General features: G+C 47.0%; 1 protein-coding gene across 1 annotated transcript in view; it reads left to right on the top strand.

The window, feature by feature from the left end:
* The window catches only part of SLC7A1 (solute carrier family 7 (cationic amino acid transporter, y+ system), member 1), a 41,059-nt gene that overhangs the window by 3,426 nt on the left and 25,684 nt on the right, over positions 1-11,949 (top strand). The window contains exons 2-4 of the mRNA XM_006831946.1: positions 371-529; positions 5,455-5,629; positions 11,732-11,853. Coding sequence (XP_006832009.1) covers positions 371-529; positions 5,455-5,629; positions 11,732-11,853 — 456 coding nt within the window. The remainder of the gene's footprint in view (positions 1-370; positions 530-5,454; positions 5,630-11,731; positions 11,854-11,949) is intronic.

The raw sequence follows: 11,949 nt of genomic DNA, 5'->3' as shown, positions 1-11,949 counted from the left end.
AACTACCAGCTGCTCCGCAGGAGAAAGATGAGGCTTTCTGCTCCCGTAAAGATTTACAGCCTCGGAAACCCTGTACAGGGTCGCTATGGGTCAGAACCAACTCCATGGCACATAACAACAACAACAACAATGCACCAGCCTGTCTGCGGGAGAAAGAGGCAGCTGTCTGCTTCCGTAAAGTTTCACAACCTCAAACCCCACAAGACAGTTCTGCTCAGCCCCAGTGGGGGTGTGATGAGTGGGAATTGTCTGAACAGCAGCGGGCTCCTGGTTCAGGGTGGGGGTCTCTGCGTGGATGCGATCAGCATCGAGTTTGCTGACACGTCGTACAAATTCATTCCTGTCTTCGCCTGTTTTTGCTTTGTAACAGGTACGTCGAGTGTGGCCCGGGCCTGGAGTGCAACGTTTGACGAGCTGTTAGGCAGACCCATTGGGGATTTCTCTCGGAAACACATGGCCCTGAACGCTCCTGGGGTGCTGGCCGAAAACCCCGACATATTTGCTGTGGTTATCATTCTCATCCTAACAGGTAAAGCACCATGATCACCAAGCAGGTGGGAGTAATTGGCCGGGCCCTGCCACAGGCTCCTTTTAAGGTTCATATGCCTCTTCCTGTTCTTTCTTGTATTTGTAACAAATGCCAATTCTGTTTTACTTAACCTTGGCTGAAAGGCTTTTATTATTGGTTCTCATAGGATTGACCTGTGAACCCCTTTAAGATGATGAGTGTTAATAATACGCACTCCTGGTGTGGCACTGTAAGATAAGCACTGGACTGCTAAACACAAGGTCAGTGGTTCAGATCCACCAGCCACTCCTCGGAAACCCAGTACAAGGTCACTGTGAGTTTGAACCGACTTGACAGTCCCTAACAACAGCAACCACAATGTATGTGTCTCGGCCACTAAGATAGAAGGTGTTCTCCATGTGACATTGTGACATTCGATACTAGAACACTGAGCTGAATTACAGACACATTCTCATTTGAGGTTAGAAAATCTCGGATGAGTTTTTGAAACAACGCACCTTGTTTTACACACCACGTGAGTGAAATAAACCTCTCAGTATTTGTAGTCCAGTGGCAGGATCGCCCACCCGTTCACAAAACTGCACTTGTGAGGTTTTCCTTGTTAAAACAGAGTAGAAACTCCTGGTATGGCACTGTAGGATCAGCACTGGACTGCGAACCACAAGGTCGGCAGTTCAAACCCTCGGAAACCCTACATAGGGTCGCTAGGAGTTGGAACTGTCTCCATGGCGCTTAACAACAACAAGAGAAATGGGGGTGAGGAGGACAAATGACATTGGAGAAGAGTATGAGGCGTTCGCCTGGTAATCTACTGGTCAGTTCCCTTCTAACATCTGCATTTTGCAATTAAGGTTTATTTGATCGTTGTTGTTGCACATACACACAGCAGAACACACAGTGTTTCTACCGTCCCTGTATGTACAGCCCATGACATTGATGACAGTCTTCAAGATCTGCAGCCATTTTCACCCTCCATTCCCGAATTCACATAAGCGTAGTGCTTACGTCGGGCTGCTAACCTTAAGGTCGGCAGTTCGAAACTACCGGCTGTTCCACGGCAGAAAGATGAGGCTTTCTCCTCCCGTAAAGATTTACAGCCTCGGAAACCCTGTGCAGGGTCACTATGAGTTGGAACCGACTCCACAGCACTTAACAACAACAACAACACTGCCTCTAAGCTTCCTACCTGCCCTTTCAAGTTGCTCTTGTCACTTTAGTGACATGTAGTTGTTGTTAAGTGTTGTTGAGTCGGTTCCGACCCATAGTGACTCTGTATAGGGTTTCCAAGGAATGGCTGATGAGCTTGAACTGCCGACCTTGCAGTTCAAACTGACTTTGCAGTCCAGCGCATATAGTCCTTAAAAGAGCTTAAAAATCCTTAAGGCACACCTTTTATTTGTTCTTTGTTTTGATTTTTAAACTTGAACCATTAAGTACCATCAAGTCTGTTCCAACTCACAGCAAAGGGTTTCTTTCCAAGAAGCAGCTTGTAGGTTTCAATCGCCTACCCTGTGGTTAGCAGTCCAGTGTTTATCCTACAGCGCCACACCAGGACTAAACTGAACTGCTGCATGCTTTTAAGAAGAATGCAGCCGGGGATCGTTTTGGTTTAAAGTTTAAACATCATCTCAGGGCAGTTGTTTCAGGGATTCACCCAACCTTCATGGCTCCAGAAAGTCCGGAAAGTTTCTAATTCCGTTTGACATGGTTCCCATCTTTTGATTAGGGTTCAGTAGTGGACACCACCCAGCTCTTCTGATCTCACGGCAAAGGACGCCGTGGTTCTTGGAGGTCATGAGCCACACGCTTTGTATTCGCTCCTGATTCCTGAGTCTCAGATGCTAGAATGTCATCTCTCTGCATAGCAATTTTAATTTTACAATGTAAGAAGGACTTGCATGGCAGAACAATAGTCTCAGCTGACAAATAGTGGTCAAGTGTTGCCCGGGGGCCTTTCTGTGCCCCCGCCCCAAGGCAGTACAGTTTACCTTGGAAGTTCCACAATGGTATTTTTATTGTAAAGGGATTCACACACGACCACAAGCGTGGTATTAGCATCAAAGGTCATGTTGTCATGAGGTTCCTTATGTTCTTAGAACTTTTTTTTTTTCTTTTTTTAAGTTTAATACAGGTTTACAAAGAGCTACTTTAGCTCAGACATTTTTTGTATGCCCTGGGTACAAGGACTCCACAGTTATAGGTCAGTGACTCATTACTAATATGAACATCCCATTGTGAGCCTGAATAATTTCCTTTTCACCTAACTGAACAAAATTAAATCCTCCCCAGACTATGTTGTTGTTGTGAAGTGCCGTCAAGTCAGTTCCAACCCATTGCTACCCTGTGTAGAGTTTCCCAGGAGCAGCTGGTGAGCCTGAACTACCAACCTTGCAGTTCAAATGGCTTTGCAGTCTGGTGCATTAATCCACAGCGCCACACCAGGGCTTCCCCCAGACTATAGTTTCCCAATCATATACTTTTGTTTTGGTAGCAGTTGTGATAAAATACATGTAATAAGACATTTTCCATGTCAGCCCACCCTCCATTTCCAAACGATTTCCATCCCACTTCTCAGAAATGCAGTGACGCTCACAGAGCACCTCCCCTCGTCTTCCCGCCTGCCCCTGCTAGCACGAATAACTTGGGTCTATGCCTTGGCTCAGTCAAGAGCTTCCCATCAGTGGGATCTTGCAGAAGTTGCCTATGGGTGACCGACTTCACTCAGCATCGTGGTTCTGGGGTTCGTCTGTGTTGTGACGTGCATCCGAACCACATTCCTCTTTGGGTGAACATCAGTCCCATGTCTGTGTGGACCACGTTGTGTTTCTCTATTCATCTGTGGATGGACACTTAGTTGGATTCCCCCTTTTGGCTGTAGTGAACCTTAAGAGGACAGCTATGTGCCTGAATCCCAGCTTTCAAGCCTCAGGGACATACATCTAGAGTGCAGGGTCTGAGGCACCCGGTGGTTCTGTGCTGAACTTTGAGGAGCTGCCGCACGGTTTTTTCATAGTGGCTGCGCCCACCATTTTACATCCTTTCCCACCATGCACAAGGGCCGCAGCTTCCTCCACATCCTCACCAAGACTTATTAGGTTCTGATTTTCTAGGGATAGCCGTCTGAGTGTATGAGGTACCTCACTGTGGGTTTGATTTGAATTTCCCTAAAGAGCCCTGGTGGCTCTGTGCAGTAGGCATCGGGCTGCTAACCACAGGGTCAGTGGTTCAAATCCACCAGCCATTCCTCAGGAGAAAGATGAAGCAGTCTGCTCCCATAAAGATTTACAGTCTCAGAGACCCTGTATGATAGGGTTTCTATGAATCAGAATTGGCTCCTTATCAGTGGGGTCTTGTTGTGTTTTTTTTGGTTTAGAAACTAAAGACCTTGGGCAGCTTTTCATGCACTAATTGTCTGTTAGTACAGTGGTTACGTGTTGGGCTGCTAACCACAAGATGGGCGGTTCTGCTGTGTCCTACAGGATTGCTTGGAGTCTGAATCGACTGGACAGCAGTGAGTGGATGGATATGTTACATATTCTGAAAACTGTTGTTGTCACGTGCTGTCGAGTTGCATTCCAACCTGTAGCAATCCTGCATACGGTTTCCAAGGAGTTGCTGGTGGATCTGAACCGCCAGCCTTGTGGTTGGTTAGCAGTCCAGTGTTTAGCCTACAACACCACACTAGCACTCTGAACATCAAACCCTTATATTAGATATATGGAGTCCTGGTGTGGCGCTGTAGAATAACCATAAGATTGGCAGTTCAAACCCACTAGCTGCTCCTTGGAAACCCTACACAAGGTCACTATGAATCAGAATCGACCCCGGGGCACTTAACAACAACAATTAGATATATGGCTTCCAAGTAGTTTTTTTTTTTTTTTTTCTCTTCTGTAGGTTTGTCTTTACTTTTTATGTTAAAGTCCTTTGAGGCACAGAAGCAGTAATTTTTAAGGAAGTTATTTTATCCAGTTTCCCTTTTGTTCACCCATCCCGTGTAGTATCAAAGGTTGCATTTTCAAGTCATTTGAAGTCGTGTCCCTGTGTCCTGTTTAAGGGATTTCGTGACTCTGGTCCTTACATTTAGGTCATCATTCCATCTGAGTTCATTTTCCTGTATGGCGTGAGGTAGGGGGCCTGTCCGCCTTTACCCCGTACATGTGTTTTCATGAGAGAGAGCACAAGTGCGGGCATTCACACAGGTAGAGGCTGTCTCTCACCCTTGTGAGGAACTTCATTTCCAGGACAGTTGCCTGACAGTCTCATATCTGCATTCTGCGGTGCCCCTGTGGTCCTGTTCTCAATTCCAGAGAGGTCCTGTTGTTGTTGTTGATGTTGAGTGCCATCAAGTCAGTTCTGACCCATAGCAACCCTCTATAGGGTTTCCTAGGAGAAGCTGGTGAGCTTGAACTGCTGACCTTGTAGTTCAAACCGACTTTGCAGTTTGGCACATTAACCCACAGTGCCACAGCAGGACTCCTAGACAGGTCGTAGGGGGCTGGATTTCAGATCTGTGTCCGATATCCTACAGATGGGTTAGTTTGCTCCTGCCTTTAGAATGGTAATTAATTCAGCTCCATTCCAGAGGTTCACAGAAGTCTTCGGTGGTTTGAGTCCACCTGGATTCGTTTAAGGAACCTTGTCTCTGGAGAAGGACATCATGCTTGGTAAAGCAGAGGGTCAGCGAAAAAGAGGAAGACCCCTAACGAGATGGATGGACACAGTGGCCGCAGCAAGGGGCTCAAGCATAGAAACAGTTGTGAGGATGGCGCAGCATTAGGCAGTCTTTCCTTCTGCTGACCATGGGGTCACTCTGACTCGAGACTGACGCGATGGTACCTCACACAAACAGCACTTCACGTCCACCCCCATCCTCAATCCCAAGAAGTTTACACTCTCAACGTTTTCTCCTTGTGTACTTTCAGGACTTTTAACTTTTGGGGTAAAAGAGTCAGCCATGGTCAACAAAATCTTCACCTGCATCAATGTTCTGGTCTTGGGCTTCATCATGGTGTCAGGATTTGTAAAAGGCTCCATTAAAAACTGGCAGCTGACCGAGGAGGACTTTGATAACGCATCCGGTCACCTCTGTCTGAACAAGTGAGTGGTTTCTTCCATCCCCATCACAGCCGGTTTTGAACACATACACGTTTATTTGGGAAGGGAATTGCCTAGAACGTCACGTGAGTCTTTGGAAACACAATTTTAGTGTGTTACACTGTTGTTTTTATTGTTATTTGCAGTGTTGGAGCTCAGCTACTGTACCCAGTGTGTTTTGTTATTTGTTTATTCATTTTTATTGTTCAGCAGTTGTGTTTATGTTTTATTTCTTTGAGCCGGACAGATGTTGGCAGACAATGACAAAGAAAGGCGTTATATAAAATAAAATCCTAGTCCCAATTCCAATATTGTCTCTAGTTCCAGGTCATTGTGCCAGACCCATGGAGTGATCCCTGGTCCCTCATAGTCTTTTGTGTGACCAGCCTCTGAAACTTTCTGTGACACCACGTTATCCCCACCCAACCCCCATTTTAAAGTCGGTTTTAAATGATAAAATAAATAGCTGATCCACCCACGTAAGTCCTCTTTAGCTGTGGCCCACAACACAATATTCTCCTCATGACTGTTACATACCTGGAGTGGAATGGCTGGAAGATATGAAAGGTGCATGTTTAAGGCACGTCTTGGTGGCACAATGGGCAAGCTCTTGGCTGGTAACCGAAAGGTTAGCAGTTCGAGCCCACCAGCTGCTCCTTAGAAGAAAGACGTGGCAGTGTGCTTCCATATAGGTTACAGCTTTGGAAACCCTAAGGGCCAGTTCTGCTCTATCCTAGAGGGCCATTGTGAATCGGAATCAACGTGATGGCAGTGCGTGTCTGAAGGCGTCCTGGTGGCGGTGTTTAACTGTCTTTGTTTTTTTCAATGTTTTAATCGTTTTTGTTGTTGTTGAAAATAGACACAGCAAAACATGCATCGATCCAACCATTTCTTCATGTGCCATGTAGTGACATCGGTGACATTCTTCTGGTCGTGCCGTGCTTCTCGCCTCCTTTTCAGAGCTGTTCTTCTCCTTTCACACCAACTCACTCACCCCTAAGCCTCCTATCTTCCCAGCTGCTGTGGTCAGTTTGTTCCCATAGAAGGAAGGGGTTTCAAAAAATCTGTGGAAATATTCTATTATCCTTCTATTCCAATTTCCCATGAACTTTTTGAAGTCCCCCTCGTATTGACAGATATTTTAAGAGCCCAAAGCTTAAAGCTGATCTTTTTTACTGTGTAGTGAAACGGTTGTTTGGTTTAAAGAAAACTTCAAGGGATACTTTGGTTTATGGTTTAAAGATGATCTCAGGGCAGTAGTTTCAGCGGTTCATCCAGCCTCCATGACTCCAGAAAGTCTGGATTCCAAGGGAATTTGAAATTCTGTACTGTATTGTCCTCCTCTTGATCAGCATTCTTCTGTAGAATCTTTGATTAGAATGTTCAGTCATGATAGCAGGGCACCATCTAGGTCTTCTGGTCTCAGGGCAAAGGAGGCAGATGTCCACAGAGGCAATTAGCCACTCATTCCATCTCCTCCTCCTAGTCAGGACGCTCCTTCTTCATCTTGCTCCAGCAAATAGAGACCATACAGGGGAATAGAAACCATGCAACCAAATAGGGAAGGAGCTCTAGTAGCATAGTGGTTATGAATTGGGCTGCTACCTCAAGGTTGACAGTTCAAAACCACCAGTGGTTCTGTGGGAGAAAGATGAGGGTTTCTGCTCCCGTAAAGATTTATAGCCTCAGATACCCTGTGCAGGGTCACTGTGAGTCAGAATGGACTCCAAGGTACTTAACAACAACAACCAGATAGGGAGCAAGCAACCAAATAGAGACCATGCAGTTGAATTAAATATATGAACCACACAGCCCAATAGAGACCATGAAGTGAATAGACAGCAGGCAGTGAATAAGGACCAGGCAGTGACTAGGGACCATGCAGTGAACAGAGACCATGCATTGTGCCTTACATGACCATTTGCAAGCTCTTAAGCAGCTGAGGTAGACAAGGAGAACCTTCATGACCCTAGATCTCCAAGCTAAGGAACCAAGTGTGTTGCGTTAGACCTAAGCAGCCTCAGTCAGCAATCAGCAGCCACTTTTATTTTTTGGTTGTCATTGTGAATATAGCTTCCACACAACCAGTTTTATCAGTTCGGCATTTTACAGGTGTTTAAAATTATTAACAACACTTATTAGCTATGCAACCCTACCCTTAATGAATGCAATATTTCCATGACTGTAAACCGCCCCCCTTTTCCTTCCCTGACACTGCTGTTGTTATTGTTAAAGGACTTCAAGTCGGTTCTGACCCATAGCAATCCTGTATAGGGTTTCTGAGGAGTGAATGGTCGGTTTGAACGAACAATTCTCCATTTGAGAATCTTAAGTTGTTGTTAAATGCTGTGAGGTTGGTTCTGACTCATAGGGTTTCAGAGGAGTGACTAGTGAGCTTGAACCACCAACCCTGCGGTCCAGCGCATTAACCCACAGCACTACACCAGGAGTCCTGAGGATCCTAAGAGTCACCTGGAATCTGACCAAAACTACCTGAGGAGACACGTTGTCGCTACTTGGCGTCTTTCCCAGCCCCTCAAGGCTTATGTGGGAATGTTCTGGTAGAAGGCCTGCCCTCCCACCCATCCCGGAACCCCCGGCTATAGGAGAGCTCAGGTCACACGCAGCAAGCTCCCAGTCACTAACCCTGAGATTCCTGAGCCAAAGCTGAGGGGGTCATCATTGGTCAGAACTGACTTGATGGTACTGTCCTAGAGGACAATAAGTCATTTGATTTTGTCAGTGATTCTATTTTAATTAAACTCACTGCCGTCCGGTGGGTTTCAACTCAGAGGGACCCTGTTGGACAGAGAGGAACGGCCCTATAGGGTTTCGAAGACTGTAAGCCTCATCTTTCTCCTGAGAAGCAGCTGGCGGATTTGAACCGTTGACCTTTCTGTCAGCAGCGAACATTTAACCCACTGTGCCACAACTTAATAACCCCAAATGGAGTCCTGGTGTAGCGCTGTGGGCCAATGCATCAGACTGCAGAGTCGTTTGAACTGCAAGGTCGATGGTTCAAATTCACCAGCTGCTCTTTGGAAACCCTATACAGGGTCGGTATGGGTCAGAACCGACTCAGCGGCACTTAACAACAATCAACAATAACCCCAAATGGTGTCCTGGTGTGGCACAGTGGGATAAGCACTGGACTGCTAACCACAAGGTCAGTGGTTCAACCCACCAGCTGCTCCTTGGAAACTCCCCAGGGTCACAATGAGTCAGAACCGACTTGACGACACTGAACAGCAACATCTCATGGCTGTTCACCCTGGCACGGGTCCCCAGGGAGTGCTAAAGGTCAACACATTAAATACAGCCTTTCAGGGTTCCTACGTTCTGTCAGAAACGAAGACCCAGGCAGTCCTGAAATCCTCTTTATACCCATTTTCTTGTGCCCCCTCACTCGGGATGGAGTGACGCAGCCTGTCTTTGGGGTTGGCATATAGATGGGGCGTTCAGTATAAAGGACGCGCCTTATGTGCTGGTTGCCAATCGAACTTCCATTTGGCTATTTTATGAGGAGGCGGTGTGTGTCTGCTGACAGTGTTGCATTTTGTATGTCACCCGCATGCAAGACAAGGGCAGCCTCCGCACTCCCAGCCCTCAACCCCCGCCCCAGGGCCCTAGCCCCAGCCGCCTTCCCTGCTGCTGGTTCAAGGCACCTGGAGGCTCCTGTTGTTTATCCTCTCCCCACCCACCCAGCTCCAGATGGGTGTTTTGAGCCATCTCAGCTGGCTTGGAGTACCAGAGCTCAACTCGAGTGGGCCTGTTTTTGACTGTGTGTCTTGTCGTGTCTGTCTGTCTGGGAGGCGTCCCTGAGCTGGAAACCAGACTGTTTCTCTCTCCTTCAGTCAGCTCTCTGCGGCATCACAGTTGCTAACTTCCCCAGAAGTTTATTGTTGTTGTTGTTAAGTGCCACTGAGTTGATTTCCACCCATAGCAACTCTGTATAAGGTTTCCGAGGAGCAGCTGGTGAGCGTGAACCGCCGACCTTGCGATTCAAACCGACTTTGCAATCCATCGCCTCTAAGTGCCATCAAATCAGTTCGTACTCATAGTGGATTTGAACCACCAACCTTGTGGTTAGCAGTCCAGTGCTGATCCTGTAGTACCACACCAGGACATCCAAACCACATCCCTTCTGCTTTGTGGTGTTTTGATTGTCCCCCATCACCTTCTTGGGGAGGCCAGTAAGATGCCTGCTTTCTCACTTCCCTTGTTGTAACTACCCAGACTCCCTCACTTCTCTTTCTCTCTCCACAAATCTTAGAGCAGAACTTCACAGTAAGGAGCTCTGGTAACGTAGTGGTTATGAATCGGGCTGCTAACTTCAGGGTCTGCAGTTCAAAACTACCAGCTGTTCTGCAGGAGAAAGATGAGGCTTTCTGCTCCCATAAAGATTTACAGCCTTGGAAACCCTGTTTAGGGTCACTAAGAGTCGGAACTGACTCCACGGCACATAACAACAACAACATGCTCCACAGTGGTTCCCATGGCCTTATTTACGGTGAGTCCCTGCATGGTGCAGACACTTGACCAATAACCAAAAGGTTGGAGGTTCAAGCCCTCCCAGAGGAAGAAAAGCAATCTTCTTCCTCAAAAGCAGCCATTGAAAGCCCTGTGAATCCCAGTTCTACTCTGATGCATGTGGGTTCACCTTCAGTTGGTATCTGTTCCAAATAGCTACAGAGGCATTTTTCTTTAAAAACAATAGCAACAAAACACAAACAAACATGTATTTGGTTTACTTTGCACTTATTGATTCAGGAAACTTGATTGAGCCCCAACTATGTGGCGGGAACGGGACTGTGGGGGTGGGGAAGTTGGGCAAACCCCTGGCCTCCAGGACTGATTTAGGAAACACTTGTGTTGACTAAAACATTTTATTTTTCACTAACCTGAGTTTCCCTGGAAAGATACTTGTTTTGACATATGAGTTTCTGGTAAACACAAGGGAATTTCAAGGAGTTTGTGGAAAAAGGAAAAATCCCATTGTCTTTTAATTCCATTTTTCCACAAATATTTTGATGCCACCTCCCCTCTCCTGTTGCTGGGCAGGTGGACGGTGCACAGCCAAGTAGCACATACTCTTTCTCTGGGTCTCGGGAGAGAGAGAGAGGGGGGACATGGCAGCCGCTGTCCTGGTGTCTTCCTGCCTGTCCTCCTGGCCCTCGGTTCCCGCCACTCTCCTATCAAAGTTTGCATATCTGTCTCGATATTTATGTGTGTGTACATGAATTTGTATAAGGACATCATGCTTGGTAAAGTGGAGAGTCAGCAAAAAAGAGGGAAACCCTCAACAAGATGGATTTGACACAGTGGCTGCTACAATGGATTCAAACATAGAACGATTGTGAGGACGGGGCAGGAACGGGCAGCATTTCGTTCTGTGGCACTTAGGGTCACTAGGAGCTGAAAGTGACTCGATGGCACCTAGCAATGACAGCATAGTGTGTGTGTGTGTGTGTTACTTTTTCCTTTTTTTTAAAGAATATTTCACTGTGTTGTTGGTGAAAGTTTACACAGCATTTTAGGACCCCATGCAGTAATATCTACACAGGTTGTTCAGTGACACTTGATTATATTTTTCACAATGTGTGGAAGTTCTCATTATTCCGGTTGCTTCATTTCCAAAGTCAATATTTATGCGATACTTCTGGAAAGGGAGGGAGGAGGTCCGGTGGCATGGCGGGTTAAACGTTAGACTGCTAACCAAGAGGTCGGTGGTTCAAACCCAGCAACCTCTTCTAAGGAGGTAGATGAGGTTGTCTGGGTCTGTAAAGTCAGACACCCTGAGGAGAAGGTCTGGCCTGTCCTTTAAGGTCGTCAACAGTCAGACTGGACTGGACAACTAGGCTTGGCATTGATTTTCTGAAACAGGCTTAATGCGTCCCACTGTGGCGTTGGGCTCCCTTCAACAGACACCCCTTGTTGCCCTTCAAGCCTGAGCACAGTGTCCGGTGGGCAGTGAGTGGTCAGGACCCTGGCTGACCACTGGGTCCTGCTGCTCTGACAAGAAGTGGGTGTTATTCCTCTAAACCCAATGGAGCTGTGCACGGTGATCTCTGATTGTGTCTCTGTTGTTTTTTTCTTTCATTTTAGTGCAACTAAAGATGACAAGCCGAGTGGCTGGGGATTCATGCCCTATGGATTCTCTGGTGTGCTCTCAGGGGCAGCAACCTGCTTCTATGCCTTTGTGGGCTTTGACTGTATTGCTACCACAGGTAAACCCACCACCTGCCCCGTGTACTCTGCTGCCCCCCACACCCCTGCCTCCAGGGTCCCCAATGGTCTTACTCTCCTCTCTGGTGCCCCCCCCC

The sequence above is a fragment of the Chrysochloris asiatica genome, unplaced genomic scaffold (assembly GCF_000296735.1).
Source record: "Chrysochloris asiatica unplaced genomic scaffold, ChrAsi1.0 scaffold00005, whole genome shotgun sequence".
In the NCBI taxonomy this organism is placed as follows: Eukaryota; Metazoa; Chordata; class Mammalia; order Afrosoricida; family Chrysochloridae; genus Chrysochloris; species Chrysochloris asiatica.
This window is presented reverse-complemented; position numbering and strand designations above follow the sequence as displayed.